Source organism: Carassius auratus, chromosome 13, assembly GCF_003368295.1.
Source record: "Carassius auratus strain Wakin chromosome 13, ASM336829v1, whole genome shotgun sequence".
Classification (NCBI taxonomy): domain Eukaryota; kingdom Metazoa; phylum Chordata; class Actinopteri; order Cypriniformes; family Cyprinidae; genus Carassius; species Carassius auratus.
In genome coordinates this window covers 25,263,483-25,282,098 of record NC_039255.1, presented here as the reverse complement: position 1 = coordinate 25,282,098, position 18,616 = coordinate 25,263,483, and the positions used below count along the sequence as shown (strand labels likewise).

The 18,616-nt window shown below is 38.9% G+C and overlaps 1 protein-coding gene across 2 annotated transcripts in view; it reads left to right on the top strand.

The window, feature by feature from the left end:
- Positions 1-18,616, top strand: part of LOC113113105 (neurexin-1-beta-like) — a 65,225-nt gene that overhangs the window by 35,461 nt on the left and 11,148 nt on the right. The window contains exons 3-4 of one of the 2 annotated variants that reach the window (XM_026279273.1): positions 1,904-2,075; positions 16,505-16,818. In XM_026279273.1, the coding sequence (XP_026135058.1) occupies positions 1,904-2,075; positions 16,505-16,818 (486 nt within the window). Of the gene's footprint in view, positions 1-1,903; positions 2,076-16,504; positions 16,819-18,616 lie in introns of those variants that run through there. The other variant, XM_026279274.1, reaches the window with a different exon arrangement.

The window sequence follows — 18,616 nt, the reverse complement described above, 5'->3', positions numbered from 1 at the left end:
GTGCTTTACATAAAAGAGAGTAAAATAATCATGAAGAAAAATAATAACAAAAATAAAACAAGCAATTTTAAAACTTTTAAAATGATTAAAACATTTAAAAACAGTTATAAAATGATTTTACATAAAAATAAATAAATAAATAAAACAGTGAAAGTATAGTGCAATCAGTTCGGACATTGCACAGTGCTCATTCAATAAATGCACAGCTAAACAGATGAGTTCTGAGTCTAGATTTAAATGTGACTAGTGTTTTAGCACATCTGATCTCTTCTGGAAGCTGATTCCAACTGTGGGCAGCATAGTAACTAAAGGAGGACTCCCCTTGTTTTGTGTGAACCCTTGGTATTTCTAACTGACTTGATCCTTTTGATCTGAGTGCTCTGTTATGTTCACTGAATATAAACCTATCTGCAATATGTTAGCAATAACCAGATAATGACTCAAAGCAAAATGACTGATGTTCTGAAATGACCAAATAAAAGTCCTGACCTCTGAGATGCTGTGGCCTGACCTGAAGAGTGCTGTGCCATCAAGACATCTCAGAAATGTTAAAACAGATTTGTAAGGGACTTTATTCGGGACTGATTCTCAAGATTAACTAACTATTAACTGTGAATTTTGTTCCTAATTTGCTCTTAATAATAGTTAGTAAGGTAGTTGTTAAGTTTAGGTATGGGGTGGAATAAGGGATCTAAAATATGCTCATGCAGAATAAGACATTAATATGTAATTTATAATTACTAATATACAGCCTATATGCTGGTAATATCCATGCTATTAAGACGCTTAACATTGAGAATTGGTCCTTAAACTGTCAGGGATCTGCAAGAAATGGGACCCAAATGCAAAATGAGCAGACAAGGGTATTTTATTAACAAGCGTAGACTGGAACAGCTGGGGGAATTTGCCGTGAAACTGTTCAAATAGATGGGCAGGGCAGACAACAATACGGGCAGGAGGGATGACCACTGAGACAGTCCAAGATGACCATGGGCCCAAGCACACTGTAGGCAGCTCCAGAGGAAGGGCCAGGTAGACACAGGAAACCCGTAGCTTTAAGTGAAACTCAAATGTCACCAGTCTAGTCGCCAGGTAGAGACTCACAAGACCAGAGACTTGACACGTGAGAGAGGTGAGCTGCTTCCAGGCAGTGGGGTTCAGTGGCCAGGAAATATGAGTGGGGGCAAGACAGGACAATACACAAAAACTAGACTCTTAATGACACAGTCAATTGAAAACAAAGAGTGAACAAAAGACAAAATTAGAACGAAGCAAGAAAACCAAAGCTATAATCCAAGAGTAAGAACAATAAATTAAATCCACAAATGGAATCACTTAAGCAAGAATAAATAAAAAATCTAAATCGAATGAGAAACAAAACTAGATCAGAATACACAAAAATATTTCCCTTTCTTTTAAACTAGACAAAGCTAAAGACCAAAAAGGATATAAACAACTAGATAAGAGATCAAAATAATTATCAAGCTCAAACGGATAAATTCTAGGCCAAGAGACAGGTAAACACCAAAAACTAACCAGCAGAGACACAAGGAAAGAAACCCCAATATATAGGACAGTACACATGAGGATCAGGTGAAAACAATCAAGCAGACAAGGGCTAAACAAGGGGGCGTGACCAGGGGTAACAAGGAGGTGGGACAAGGGGAGCACGTGGCAGACACGAACAAAGACAGAACCATGTGCTTAGACACAAAACAAACAAAGAAACATGGAACAGAGACAAGATGGACAGGGCTGTCAGGGTAGGATCCTGACATAAACTAAAGTGTTACCATTAATTTCAACCAAATATTCCAGACTTTTTCATTATTAGTTATGTTAAAAAAGGGCATAAATTGAACCTCAAGTGTCAACCTTTTTGTTTCTGTTTGTTTTTCTCCAGGTAAATGGCTACATTGCAGCTATATTTAATGTGGGCACAGATGACATCAACATCGAGGAGAAAGCAAAGTTTGTAAATGATGGAAAGAACCATATAGTGAAGTTCACAAGAAGTGGCGGCAATGCCACGCTGCAGGTGGATGATCTACCTGTTATTGAGCGTTACCCCACAGGTGAGAACATCACTTACCTCCTCAAGAACACCTCCCTGAGATGAGAAGGTTACTGGATGTTTGTTTTGTTGACATGACTTTGTATGTGAATGCTGCTAGTTCCTGTTTGCATTGAATTCTTCTACTATGAACATAAAAAAAATGCTTATTTTTTTCTCTATTAGATAACTGGGTGTAGTACTTACAGTTTTTTAATGCAATTAACTTCTTGTTCATAATTTAATGGAAAGATGGAACAAATACCCATTTTAAATGTTCCACTATGCCTCACACAGCATGCAAACCTTTTAAAATATACTTCTTTGGACTTGGATAGACATGTTCTAGTGGTCCGTCTTTTCAAGCACTCAAATCACTCAAACAATGCTCAGTTCTCATCACTCAAGAACAAACAAACAATCAAAAAAATGGACATCAGCAGACAGTACGTGAGCTGGAGAGGAATACAGATGAGGGAATTGTACTTTGTTTCAGCCCCATTGCTATTCAGGCAAAACTCACATTATGAAATGAAGTAGTGATGTGTTTCTTTATTTTTAATGGTATTGCGTCAGCAGCATTCACTGGTGTAATAAGATTTGGTGTTTCTTTAGCAATACATCTTTACTCACGTTTTATCACTGCCTTACACAGCTGAAGAGGTACAGTAGAAGATTTATGCAGACAAAAAGAAAATATTGATGAAAGTCTGGCCTTCAAGTCCAGGCATGAAGAGATCAATTAATTCCTCTGTGATTTTTGCTATATGTATCTGTAGAGAAAGTGCTGCCCAAGATCTGGCAAGGCTTTAATTATTTTGATCCTGTTCTGCTCTGTGTGGACACAATTCACTAGTTATCTGTTCACTGAAAATAAAGAAGCAGGATGGGTTGGAATTTATCCGATTTTCTGCAACAGTTGATCAAGACCTCAGTCTCTACAGACTATTGCACATAATAGAAAGCCACTCCAAATGCATCTATTTTGAATGTATTCATTTTCTAGGTTTCATTTGTGGCAGAGTCTATTTGCAAGAAGTGCAAATCATGTTAAATGCAAAAAAAGCAAGTAATTATAGTTGCTTTTTACAAATAAAATAATATTTTATCTGCACTAACAGCAAATAATAGTTAGAAGCTATGTAGAATTAGTTCAAATAAATCTCAGTGTATTGTAGTACATTACAAAGCAGTATGTACATCAATGTATGCTGCTTTATTAGGACCTTACTTCACCTAATCATTAGTTACTAATATGCACCATTAAGGTACTAATGTGTATAAAGTAAATACTGTACAAAGACATACCTTTTGAAAGGGTATAGCCCCAGTAATGAGCGTTGTATTGTTTTAGTTTTTAGTAAGTTTTTTGGAAACACACTTGTTTTTATAGAAAGGCAGCCAAGCTTTTATTACAGCATTTTATATTATTTTTTTTAGATATAAAAGCCTTGGATAAATATGCAACGCTGTTTCCATGAGAAGGAGACGAGTCACTGTTGATGCTATGGGAACACCTTTCAGATGTGGAAACTGTCTGACATATAGCGCATATAGATTCAATGTCAGCAAATTCATTAGCTTATGCATTGTTGTGGGCCCCATTAAGACTCTGGGTCCTATGCACTTTGTCCCCCTTTCTGTCCATTGTGATGTCCCTGCTGTAAAGTGATTCACAGTTTATCAGCCTGTGAAAACAAGCAGATGATCCAATTCATGCCACTGACTTTTGCAGTCGACGTAAATCCTCATTGATGAGGCTGACAGAGCCTGTACAATCTCTCACTCTCCTGTGAATCGAAGGGCAGAAAATAAAACCGCAACACTATAACTTGGAAGCAAAATAAATTGGAAACAACATTGTGTGATATCCTAGCCTTGGTTTCAATAAGACTTAAACAAAGGCAGGAGCAAAATCCATGCAGGAGTTTACAGATAAAGCCTTCACATCTCCAGTTCTTTTGAGAGATGTCAGTCAATAACAAAACCTTCTAAGAGTCCTCCTTTGAGGTTGAACCGAACGAGTCAACAGGGAACCTGTTAAACCTTCTAAGACTATAGATACAAAGGAGGAACTCAAGCAGAATGGAAAACCTAAGCTACTGGTGTCCAAACCTGGAGGGCACATAGTGAGCAATAGCAGCTTGATAAACCTTGACAGTAGCTGGGGCTGTGCTGTCAGAAAAATGCTGCTGAAGCATATAGCTGCTTGTAGAGTTTCCCTCAATCATTTGAAATGTTACACATAATCTCAGGCATAGATCAGCTTTAATCAAAGTGGTCCATTAAAATCGGCAGCACTGAAGTGCCCTTTTAGCCCCATCTACGTAGGTGCCCCTGGAATGCAATTTCTACCCAGCCCCTCTGTGCATGCCACTGCGCCAGAGCATCTATCTACAGAGGCTATGAAGGAGAGAAATGCCAAACCTGTACCAAATCAGACCCACAGTCTGAGGGTTTGTCCTCCACTCTCCAGACCTCAGTGTGTATCTCAAGAGAAGATCCTCTCCCGGGTTCAGGATACCTGAAATGTATAATGTCCTCAGGGACAGAAACTTGTTCTGTACCCAGAGTAGTATCTGGCTTGAAAATCTTGAGGCAAAAGCAAATTCTCACTTGCCGGTTTAAATACAAGTTTATCAACATTTTCTTTATTCTCAAAAACACATGGTAGACTTGAAGGCTCAAAGTGCCACCTTCGCCCCTCCAGACTCCAAAGGCAGGGTGCCCTTTATAAAGACTGCACCAATGAGGAGGCATCTTTTGTGATAGTTTTAAGGCCAGAAATCCCACCTAAAAATAAAAATAAAATAGGTAAGGATGTTTCCATAGTCACAATCTCCCTGGCTGTTGATTTACAACTGGAAATGCCTCACATGGAGTAAGTCCAATAAGTCCAAGATATGTTACAACAAGTGAGTAAAATAAAATCGAGCATCGCGTTAGTTCAGTCAGGCCATGTTAGTCACGCTTGCATCAGCTGACAGTCAGCTGTTCCTGATGTGTACCAATCCAGTCTTGACACAGATCACCTACGGTCTATTTAAATTCCCACCATTCAGTGTCTCTTCCATTGCATTGCTGCTTGCAATTAACTCCCTCCTCCAACCCCAACTCCACCAACTTAACCTGTAATCCGATCTAACCAGAGGTGGGGACACACATGGTCAAGTCCAAGCAAGTCTCAAGTCACAGTTCAGATAAATCAAGCAAGTCAAGTCAAGTCAAGGGTTCACCCTAAGCAAGTCATGTCGAGTCCTGATAAGTTTCAAGTCAAGTCAAGACAAGTCACAGTACTAAAATAGAGGTCAATTTTTTTATACATATTTATTTTTGCACAGAAAAGATTAACTTGTAAACATATATAATGTCTCTTATTCATTATACATTTGCTATATACCGTATGAATCATATGCATAGCTGTGCTACATTAATATCTGAAAATAAAATAAAATTGTGTTGTTTACACAAAACATTTAGAGTCTAAGATGTATGATCCAATCGGTCTAATTCAGTTTAATTGAAACAGTCTAAAATGTGTTGCATTTACAGAAAATAAGGTTTGCCAAGACATTGGCACTAAGCTGTGAACGATGGGGCCGCATAATAATCCCCCCCATGACTGAACACACATTAGTGAAAACAGGCAGAGACAATGGTAGCTTTAGCAACATTAGCCTAACTGAGAGCCAAGAAGCTCTTTTGGAAAACAAATCATGACGTGTGATGCTTACTTTGTCTGGAGTCTAGACATTTGTTCAAGAAGCATTGGTATTGATCCCTCTTTCAGAGGAAATCTTTGCAGCAAACTCCAGCATTGAACTGACCCTCCTTTGTGAGGCAGTCACAAATATTAGCACATTATGAGAGTAAGTAGATAAGTACTTGTGAAGTAAGTTATAGTCAGCAGACAATCAATAGACTATCTATAGGGGGACTATCAAAATAAAGTGTTACCCATTTTTTTTTACCACAAACCTATAGGATTTTTTTTTTTCGGGACATTTCCTTAGAAAATGAAAGTTAACCTCCATGTCCGCAGTGGTCTATGGAGACTAGGGTTGGGTACCAGTACCTATGGAACGGTATGCACCGAACCGAATCAGAACGTAGATTTCGGTGCCTCTTAATTGCCTTAGCAATCGATTGAAATATTTGGCCTGGTACTCCGAAATGTACACAAGAAGCATGGGCAAAACTAGGCTGTTTTAGCAGGGCTATAGCATTTAGCTCCATAAACTGTACTCAAATTTACGATCGCCTCAGAGTCAGTCCGCTTAAATTTCATATAAAAAAGGTGGCAGACCAGTCCCCCCCCCATCTTTCAGCGCGCTCTTTAATCCGCAGACCGCAGCGGAGCAGTGCAAGGGAACTCAAACAGAAACAGAGGAGTTGTGTTAGAAACAAGGTGTGTGTTAGAATATCTTTATCTGTGCAGTTCTTTGTCATAAATACAGTTTACAAAAGGTCAAGAGGGAGCAGTTGGTTTCCCATCTACTGTAAAGTTTTCACTCAGTTCACCGCTCATCACAGCTGAGTTGTTTCCTCCAGCGAAAATCTAGCCCTTAACAAACATGAACGCATACTTTAATTACACTAAATTAAATATATTTAATTTAATTATTAGGGCCGGGACTCAATTAAAAAAATGTATCTAATTAATTAGAGGCTTTGTAATTAATTAATCGAAATTAATCGCATTTTAATCGCATTTAAATATTTGTCCTGAGAACAGTGAGAAGTATTTTTTTTTTCACATGGATTTATAGTATACCATTGAATAATGACTGAATACATAAGCTTAAGCAACAAAATATTGTTTATTTTTGTTCAACCAAGTCTAGCAGACCAGTGCAATTTTTGCCATGAAGTGTAGCAATAACATATTTAGAAACAATTTAAAAATAGTACATTTCAGAAATTCAGGAAGCTTATAGGTGCTGGAACCTTCTGTAAAGTGTTTTTTTAAGTAAAACACAATACTGTCAATAAGAGTCAGAACACTGGAAACACTGATTATTAGAAAACATCTCTCTGTTGCTTCAGAGGCCATAACATACTAAGTTCAACTCTCTGTTGCACCAACAAAATAATACATAGTTCAACATAAAGTGTAAAGTCCACGTTAGCTGCTATATGTTTTGCGTTGAGGTGATATTTGAGGCTCGATGTGCTGCGGTGATATGCGAACGCTAGTTGGTGCTCCAGTATAATCGGTCCACCGAAACTCATCCAGTGAGAAACGTTCCGCGGTGCAAAAATAAGTTATTAAAAATGCGGGATTTTTTTCTGTAATTAATTAATCTTAGTTAACTCGTTATTTTTTGTGTAATTAATTAATCTCAATTAATGCGTATTTTCACCCAAAAGAATGGTGCTCGGCCAGTTATTTATATATTTTGCTGTTGTGTGTAGTAGAAAATATCAGTTAACATTTCCATGTGGCACACAGGCTCTTGTCAGAATGCTTGTGCATTCAAAATTCTTACTAGATTATTTTAAAAATAATGGCAAAATGAATGTTTGGAAATGTAAACTGATATTTCCTACTGACAGACTACAACAAACGATATAAATAATTGGCCTAAAACCCTTTTTTGAGATGAAAATACTAATGTGCTTTTGCACAGTACTGTACTTTACAAACGACATTGTTGCTACTTTATAAAGAATGTCATTCACAGAACTGATTGAAGACAGACAGACAGCATTCATTTTCATTCGTTAGCATTCGTTAGCCGGTTAGCTTGACATCACATTTCCATCCGCATTTCTATTATTGTTTTTTTTTCTCGTTTCTTTTCTCTTGCGCGCCATTTTTCAGGAGTTCATCAAACAACAGTGGTAAGTCAGAATCATTCTTCAATCATGGATGAGTAATGGCTACTTCTCCTGCTATTGTTGTTTGCACCGCTTGCCACATGTACTCTGTCAGCAACAAGGGATTTACATGTGATAAATGCAGGGAAATAGTTAGGCTGACAGAGAAGGTTTCAGAATTAGAGACACGCATCCAAACTTTAATCTAAAGCCCCTTTCACACTGCACGTCGGACCCGCAATATTCCCGTAACATTGCCTGGTCGCCTTCTGTGTGAAAGCAACCACGTCCCGGAATTGATTACCGAATCGAACCCGTAACATTGCGGTAATCGATCCGGAACGAGCGCTGTGTGAACAAAAGCCAGTTCTAATTCCGTATCGAAGTGATGACGCGCGACTCTTTTGCCGGCTGTTTTGAAGGAAGATCAACATTCGCGACGAAAACATATGTGCAAACTGTAATGGAGCAGAGATCAGTTAGTTCCTCACTTTCCGCACTGACTCAGAGATCGTTTGCTTGCTTCAGTTAAAGTATAACGTGCCAAGCCTTGTCGACTCGTACATTACACGTCACGCGCTTATGTCACGTGTCGTTACGGGATCTTCAAGGGTTGTGTGTGAAAGCACGCACATATACCGGGTCATCACTGGCAGTGTGAAAGTGCCAAATCCAGCGACCAGGGAACAATTACAGGAACACTTTACCCCTGTATTTGCCGGAATGGCAGTGTGAAAGGGGCTTAAGACAGTGAGAATATGGCTGTAGATACGGCTTTGGATGCGACTAGCTCAGGGAGTCCTGTACATTGTTCGGTTTTGGCTAAAGCCCCTCTGGAGCAGGGCAACTGGGTGATTGTGAGGCGGCATAGTCTCGGGTCAAAACACCGCTCTTCTGTTCCGATCACAACATTAAACAGGTTCTCCCCACTCAGTGACACACCCACTGAGAAACCTGATAAAAGTGCTCTAGTTATTGGTGATTGTATGGAATGTGAAAATACAGACACCAGCCACCATAGTCCACTGTTTACCGGGAGCCAGAGCGCCTGACATCTTGGCAAATTTAAAAGTGCTGGCTAATACTAAACGTAAATTCAGTAAGATTGTTATTCACGCCGGCGCTAATGATGTTCGACTTGAGTCTCAGTCGGAGATCACTGAAAATAACATTAAAGAGGTGTGTGAACTTGCAAGTATGATGTCAGATACTGTAATATGCTCTGGTCTCCTCCCTGCTTACCGTGGTGATGAGATACATATCAGATTGTCATCACTCAATGGCTGGATGTTTAAGTGGTGTCCGCAGAATACCATAGGTTTCACAGACAATTGGATGAGTTTTCGGGCAGACCTGATCTGTTGAAAAGACATGGTCTTCATCCCTCCTGGGGTGGTGCGCTCTTCTCTCTAGAAATATGGCACATAGAGTTTGAACTTGACTAACTGGGGCCCAGGTCAGGAAGCAGACAGACTGGCTAAAATGACTGTTGCATCACGCCACAGAAATAAGTTAATTCTCAGCACATAGAGACTCTTTCACCTAGTTGTCACACTATAGAGACTGTGTCTGTTCCCCGAACTTGAAAATACAACCAATTTAAGAGTAACAATTTAATCGATTTTCAACAAATAAAAAGCAGATGTAACATGGAGAAACAAAGGACAAAGCTTGACATATTGAATATCATGTCTCTTTCTACGAAAGCACTTTTTGTAAATTATATGATCACTGATCATAACCCAGATGTGCTCTGTTTGACAGAAATCTGGCTAAAACCTGATGATAACATTATTTTAAATGATTCTACTGTTCCCCAAAAGGATTATTTTTATAAACATGAGCAATGTCCAAAAGGTAAAGTGGGAGGTGTTGCTACAATTTCTAAAAATATTTTCAGTATTACTCAGAGGGCGGGCTTCCAGTATACCTCATTTGAAGTAATGATCCTTCATATAACACTATCCAGAGAAACAAGTGTTAATGATAAATCCCCTGTGATGATTGTACTGGCTACTGTATACAGGCCACCAGGGCAACATACAGAATTTTTTTAAATAATTTGCAGATTTTATATCCAAGTTTTAATTCTTGGTTATTTTAATGTCCATGTTGATAATGAAAATGATGAACTACTCATTGTAAAATCATACTCTAGATTTAATACGGTCACATGGAATTGATGTTGATGGTGTTGAAATTATGCAGTCAAGCATGATATCACAGATCATTATCTAGTCAGTGTTACTCTACAATTTTCATAGTCATGAAAATAAAGAAAACTCTTTGAATGAGAAGGTGTGTCCAAACTTTTGGTCTGTACTGTAGCTGAAACGGTAAATTCTACTCCTTGTTACAAGTACGGTAGAACCATCACTTCTACCTCAAAAGACTGCTTTGTAACTAATCTTCCTGATTTATCTCAATTCCTTACCACATCCAAAAACTCAGAATAACTTGATGATGTAACAGAAACTATGGACTCTTTCTTTTCTAGAATTTTAGATAAGGTTGCTCCTTTATGTAACACACTGGCTCAGGAACAGAAGGTTATAGGTGACAAGTTTATTTTAAATCAGGTTTATGTGTAAATAAGGAGAGATGCAGGGGAGAGAAACCAGAGGAGGCATTGAGCAGGGTGATGATGACTGGATTTGATATGGTCAGTACTGCCGGTGGGGTGACCAGGGTGGAGGAATAGTTGCACACACTTTGGGGAAAACGCAGGAGAGGAGACCTTGAAGGAAGGATTGCTGGAGACACACAGGGGAAAATGCTGGAAGAACTCTGGAGGAACACAGGAGACTAGGAAGATAGTGCTGACAAAGTGGTAGGTAGAGAGGTTTAGTAGAGTCAATGCTTTTAGCTCATAACAGGAAGATTTCCACTGTGCAGCTACTACATCGGACAAACTGCTGACTGAGGTGTGTGCTTTTATGTGGTGGGGAAAGGGTGACTGAATAGAGATCAGGTGCTAGTGATTAAACAGCTAAATTGTGAAGTAAACAGGTGCTGGTGATGAACCAGACCAACTTGTGACAGTACTCCCCCCTCCTGGAAGGCTTGTCCTGAGCCATAACATTGGGGAGGGGGGGTGGGCGCCCTGGAGGTTGGTGCAGTACAGGAACAGGGTGGAGCAGAGGAGGACCTCCAGGGTGGATCTGGAGACTGGTGTGGCCATGGCGGATCTGGAGACTCGGGAGGCCATTGCGGAACTGGAGACTCGGGAGACCATGGCGGAACTGGCTCCGAGGGCGAGGCTCCAACCCCCGCCTCAGCCTTGTCTGGATCTCTACTGCCCCAAACCTCCCCAAAGAAAAAAATACTTGGGAAAACTTATCGGGCTGGACTCGGGACCTGGAGAAGACACTGGAGCGAGCTCTTGGGCTGGAGCCGATACTGGAGCCAGCTCTGGGACTGGAGCCGACACTGGAGTGATCTCTGGGCTGGAGCTGACACTGGAGCTTACTGGGGTTCAGGAGCCCTCCCTGGGCTCGTTGGAGAATCAGGAGCAGTCCCTGGGTTCATCGGAGAATCAGGAGCCCTCCCTGGGCTCAACTGGGGATCGGGAGCCCCTCTTGGGCTTAACTGGGGATCGGGAGTGAGGATGAGGGTTGAATACAGCATTTTCCTCCTCATTCTCCTCATTTGGGTCAGGGTGAGTTCGGTGGCAACAGCTAGTGGGCCTTTTCTTGGCATAACAGGGGATTCTATGCTGGGTGGAACCAGCGGAGGCACGGGAGGTTCTATGCTGGGCAGAACCAGTGGAGACACAGGAGATTCTATGCTGGGCGGAACCAGTGGAGACACAGGAGATTCTATGCTGGGCGGAACCAGCAGAAACACAGGAGATTTTATGCCGGGCGGAACCAGCAAAGACACAGGGGATACAGGGCTTAGGGTCAGGGAGGAGATCTGGAGGTCTCGGGGGAAGTGCTGAAGCAAAGGAGGGAGTGGGCTCTTTGGAGTGGTATGTGGACATTTTACGCTTCATGAAGATTAAGGAAAACAGTCTGACATTGTGGTATAATGAGCACACTAGCACCCTAAAGAGAGCAGCCTGGAAAATGGAGCGCAGCTGTAGGAAAACAAAACTAGAAGTATTTCATATTGGTTGGCAGGAATCTACACTATTCTACAGAAAAGCATTAAAAACTGATTATTTTTATCTCTTTTAGAAGAAGACCAATGTAACCCCAGGTATTAATTCAATACAGTGGCTAAATTAACAAAAAATAAAGCATCAACAGGTGTTGACATTCCTCAACAGCACAGTAGTAATGACTTTAGGAACTACTTTACTTCCAAGATTGATACTATTAGAGATGAAAAAATTATCCATGCAGCCGTCAGCTACAGTATCGCATCAGACAGTGCTTTGTAGATCCCCTGAAGAACAGTTCCACACATTCTCTACCATAGGAGAGGAAGAATTGTACAAAGTTGTTAAATCATCTAAACCAACAACATGTATGTTAGACCCTATTCCAAGTTCCTAAAAAAGGTGCTTCCAGAACTCATAGATCTTCTTCTGACTATTATTAATTCATCATTATCCTTAGGATATGTCCCCAAAACCTTCAAACTGGTTATTAAGCCTCTCATCATAAAAACACAATTATACCACAAAGAACTAGTTAATTACAGACTGATCTCAAATCTTCCTTTTCTGTCCAAGATACTAGATACTAATTATATTCCTTTTTAGAGAAAGATGGTAACTGTGAGGATTTCATGTCAGGATTTAGACCTATCATAGTACTGAAACTGCTTTCCTTAGAGTTACAAATGACCTCCTCTTATCATCTGATCGTGGTTGTATCTCTCTATTAGTGTTATTGGATCTTAGTGCTGTGCATTATTTACCACAGCATCCTCTTGAATAGACTAGAAAACTTTGGTGGCATTAATTCTTAGCAGTGAATAAAGAGATATCATATTGATCACAAGAGCATTATGGAGTACCTCAAGGCTCAGTACTAGGGCCATTACTTTTCACACTTTACATGTTACCCTTGGGACATATCATCAGGAAGCACGGTGTTAGTTTAGTTATGCTGATGATACTTAGCTCTATAGTTATTCAAGGCCCAGAGAAACATACCAATTTGAAAAATAACGGAATGCATAGTCGATATAAAAACCTGGATGGATGAGTAATTTCTAACTGTTAAATTCTGACAAAAACAGAGGTGTTAATTATAGGAGCTAAAAACTCTGCATGTGATCATTTAGAACACTGTCTAAGACTTAATGGCTGCTCTGTCAATTCTTTGTCATCAGTTAGGAACCTAGGTGTGTTATTTGATAGCAATCTTTGCTTTGAAAGCCACATTTCTAGCATTTGTAAAACTGCATTTTTTTCATCTCAAAAATATTTTCTAAATTGTGATCTATGCTCTCAATGTCAAATGCAGAAACGTTAATTCATTCATTCACAACCTCAAGGTTAGATTATTGTAATGCTTTATTTGGTAGTTGTTCTGCATGCTTAATAAACAAACTCCAGCTAGTCCAAAATGCAGCAGCTAGAGTTCTTACTAGAACCAGGAAGTATGACCATTTTAGTCTCCCTATCAAACATCTTATATATTTTAAAATCATGCTTATTACTTATGAAGCCCTGAATGGTTTAGCACCTCGGTATTTGAATGAGCTATAGTCTTCCACATCCGCTCATTCTCAAAACTGTCTTGAATATCAAAATCAACTGCAGGCAGCAGATCCTTTTCCTACTTAGCTCCCAAACTCTGGAATAAACCACCTAAAATTGTTTGGGAGGCAGACACACTCTGTCAGTTTAAATCTAGATTAAAGACCCACCTCTTTAACCTGGTTTACACACAACACAATAACACATTTCTAACTTTCAAATCTGTTAAAATATTAGGCTGCATTAATTAGGTAAACCGGAACCGGGAAAACTTCCCATAACACCCAATGTAGTTTCTACATCATTAGAAGAATGGCATCTACGCTAATATTAGTTGGTTTCTCTCTTATCCGAGGTCACCGTAGCCACTAGATCCAGTCTGTATCCAGATCAGATGGTCACTGCAGTCACCCGGATCCAGTATTTATCCAGCCCAGATGGTGGATCAGCACCTAGAGAGGACCTCTACAGCCCTGAATGTCAGCGAAGACCAGGACAGCTAGATGAGCCCCAGAGACTGATCCGCAGTCAAGACCATGTCTCCTAGATGGCCACCGGGACAAGACCACAGGAAATAGATGATTCTTCTGCACAATCTGACTTTGCTGCAGCCTGGAGTTTAACTGTTGGTTTCGTCTGACCAGGAAAAACTGCCCCCCCAGCTGAGCCTTGTTTCTCCCAATGTTTTTTTCCATTCTGTCACCATGGAGTTTTGGTTATTCTTGCCACTGTCGCCTCTCTAATTGCACAGATTCCATTTAAACTGAACTGAGCTGGATGATGACATCACTGAATTCAATGATGAATGGCCTTTTTGCTCTGTTGAGACAGTATTTTCCTATTTAATGCTGTTCATTTGCTTTGTTACAAACTGTATTGGTAAAAGTGCTATATAAATAAAGATGACTTGACTTGACTCGGGGCTATGTATATGCTAATATGGCAGAGAGCTTCACAAATGGCCGGAACTTTCCCCGAGTATTACATCATAGTAGTGAGAAATCTGGAACTGCTTGTGTGGAGAGACTGTTTGTGATTTATTAGGATTATAAAACAATGTGTGGGTAGATTTTTTAGCATTATAGGCTGGTTGTTTTCACACACTATGGCCAGACAACTGTGTTAAAATCACTTATAAAATTCCTAATAAAAGTGATTTTTGCATTCTATGGCACCTTTAAGGTACCAATATGGACTCTTTATGTACAAAGTTGTGCCTTATGAAAAGGTACCACCCCAATGACAACTTTTGTACCCTTTTTTTCCTGAGGGTGTATGATGTAGAGATCCAGCTGCTCACATTTATGTTTGAGGGACTAATTGATGATAACCGATGATCAAGTATTCAATACACTATATTAAGAATCAAGGTAATGTAAACTTTTGCAAACAGGATGATTAGTGTAAATTGTAATTATATAAGATTTTACATCTATGAAGTTTGCAATTAATTCTATATAGATTTTTTTTAAACAAACATACAATTCACTAAACTGGAAATATACACAATATATAACCGGAAACTAAACATAAAATACAGCTAATGTAAGATTTAAAATCTTTTCAATTGAACACCTTGAATAATAAGGTTTAAAGTTAGCCATTTATTTTGGATTGTAACCAATGAAATGTCTCTTTAAACTTCAAAGGAAAGATTGATAGTGAACGGCTGGTGATCACTAGACAGCAAATTCCATATAGTCTCAGTCGAGTAGTTGACGCTTGGCTACTCGACAAAGGTAAAAACACTGATAAAACTTTTAAAGTAGTGTTTTTTTATCTGAAATAAAGCATTAATTTAAACATTTAGTTAAATGATTTTAAATAGATAAATATATCTTGAAATAAGCGTAATTAACTATTTAGTAATGTACTGATCTGTATTAACTAATTTATGTCATAAATTTTAGTTAAAGGGACTGTAGATTTTTTTTGTAAACAAAATGTTTTTAATTTTAAATCATAAAATTAAAATGTCCAGAGTAAAACGATAATTTTGTTAATACAATGAATTGACAAACTGTAGAATGCATATGTAGATGCCTACATATGTGTATTGTTTCGTCATATGAATAAAAAAGCAGCCATAATAACTACAGTAGATAAATAAAGCAGACTTGACTAGATAATATGTGATAATTATAATAATAATTATCATAATCAGCAATATAATAATAACATATATGTGTGTGTTTTAAATATTAATTTAAATATGAGTCCCTTTAAGAAAATGTACATGCAACTAAGAAAATGACAAAAATCCACTGGAGAAAAACAAAATAACTTACAAGTGCATTTATAATAATTTGATCTTTTAAATTAAATGTGCTACTGTCGTAGCTTTTTTTCTTCTTTTTGATTTTTATTTAAATTAAGCTTTGCTTTTTCTTGACCACCATGTTTACCTTTCCATCCAATCCAACTCCTTTTGCTAAATGGCAGACATAGTTGTTATTGTTGATTTATAATTCATAATGTGTTCGTTATTTTGCACACCTACACAACATTGGTATCAGATGAATCATTTAATTGCACAGTCAAGCTCTCTTCAGATTGAATGTTAGCTGTAAACATCTGCCAACGATATGTTTTTAACTCCATGACAACAGAGGGCAAAAAAAATAAAATAAAAAATCTTCTCCCTCTTTTACTTTAGAGTCAATAATGCTTAGCTTTACATTATTTCACTAGGAATTAAACCAGTTGTTCATAATTAGTAGTGTTCAAGAGGCCTTTTAGCAAAGTACCACAGCTTAAATGTATTACCACCGCTTAATAATTAATTTTTCATTATTTGTGTTTTATAAGCATCACTTCATTCACAGCCATGATAAATCGTCTGGCATTTATATTCCCAGTACTTGAATAATCCGTATTTTCCTTAGGTGCGATTATTTTCCGTCATCTCCCTCACTTGAGTCTTCAGTCTGCATTACTTTTTTTTGCTTTTTTATTGCAGTAACTTTGTTCTCCCGCAGGCCGTCAGCTCACAATCTTCAACAGCCAGATGACCATCCAGATCGGGGGGTGGGAAAGAGACCACAGCCGTGCCTTCCAGGGCAAAATGTCTGGTTTCTATTATAATGGCTTGAAGGTTTTTAACATGGCTGTGGAAGGAGACCCCAACATCCACATCGAAGGCAGCGTGAGGTTGTTTGGGGAGATGAAGTCTTCCTCCATAACACCACAGTCCAGTGCTAAATTTTCTCGCTCTGAGACCTCTACCTCAATCATGGAGATCACCACCTCCAACCACAAGATCATAACGACTACAGCAAGAGCACCTCAACAGGTCAGAAAGCTCCACTCGTCCAATTATTATTTTGCTGGACTTTTTCCTGATTTGTATGGCCCAAAACTACTGAATTTGCTGCAGATTTTCTCAAAAATAGTGGCTATATTTGCAAATGTTTTGTGCTGTTTTGCAGTGAAACCCCAATATTCTTGACATATTCAATGTTAACAACAGTTTGAGTAGAATGACCTGTAAACAATGCTGTTTACTATTATACTGTTATACAATTAAGCCTTTATAGTGATTTTAAAACTTTGTGTTCACATTTAGTATGTAACTTGTCTATATGTCAGTGTCAATAGAAATATTAATAATTTTCTGTACTTAAAATTTTCTACTTTAACGTACTGCTCCAAGACTTGAAAGATAGGACATCCAAATGCAGCTTTATTTGGGACAGACCAGAGACAATGATCCAAAATACAAGCAGCAGGTCAAAACACAGGAAGGCATTCCAGACAAATGACAAGGCAGGAAACTCAGGCAAAAAGGGTAAATCCAAAAAACAGGCAAAAGATAAAATAAAATAAAAATACCAAGAGAAATAAACCAGAGAGAATGCCCAGAAATGCAGTGTCAAAACTAACAAGACTTTGCAATGTGACTCAGAAAACATAGGCTTATATATGTAATGGGGTAACACGACATGGGTGAATACAATAAGTCAAGTCAAGTCACCTTTATTTATAAAGTGCTTTTAACAATACAGATTGTGTCAAAGCACTTTTCAGTATTAAACAGGAAAATAGTGTCAATAATACAAAATGATGGTAGAAAAACAACATTTTCAGTTAAAGGCAGTTCATCATTGAATTCAGTGATGTCATCATCCAGCTCAGTTCAGTTTAAATAGTATCTGTGCAATCAAGTTGACACTATCGCTGGATATTAAATGTCCGCAATTCAGCAAGCCAGAGGCGACAGCGGCAAGAAACCAAAACTCCATATGTGACTGAATGAAAAAAAAAAAACTTGGGAGAAACAAGACTCAGTTGGGAGATCAGTTCTCCTCTGACCAGACGAAACCAGCAGATAAATTCCAGGCTGCAGCAAAGTCACATTGTGTAGAGGACTCGTCTGGTTCCTGTGGTCTTGTCCCAGTTGCTGTCTAGGAGACAAGGTCTTCATTGGAGATCTGTCTCTGGGGATTATCTAGTTGACCTGGTCTCCGTTGACAATTCAGAGCAGTCGAGGTCATCTCTAGGTGCTGATCCACCATCTGGTCTGGATACGTACTGGATCCGGGTGACTGCAGTGACCCTCTGATCTGGATACAGACTGGATCCGGTGGCTACGGTGACCTCGGAATGACAGAGAAACAGACTAATATTAGCGTAGATGCCATTCTTCTAATGATGTAGCAAGTACATTGTGTGTTATCGGAAGTGTTCCTAGTTCCGGTTTTCCTAATTAATGCAGCCTTAAAATCCTTTAATGGATTTGAATATTAGAAATGTGTTAGAGTGTTATGTGTAAGCCAGGTTAAAGAGATGGGTCTTTAATCTAGATTTAAACTAAAACAGTGTGTCTGCCTCCCGAACAATGTTAGGTAGGTTATTCCAGACTTTTGGTGCTAAATAGGAAAACGATCTAAGGACTATAGTGCAATAAGAGCTTGTTCAAATACTGAGGTGCCAAACCATTCAGGGCTTTATAAGATTTTTTAATCTATACAATGTTTAATAGGGAGCCAGTGAAGTGTTGACAGTATGACAATATGGTCATACTTCCTGGTTCTAGTTAGAACCACTGCATTTTGGACCAGCTGGAGTTTGTTTATTAAGTGTGCAACCCC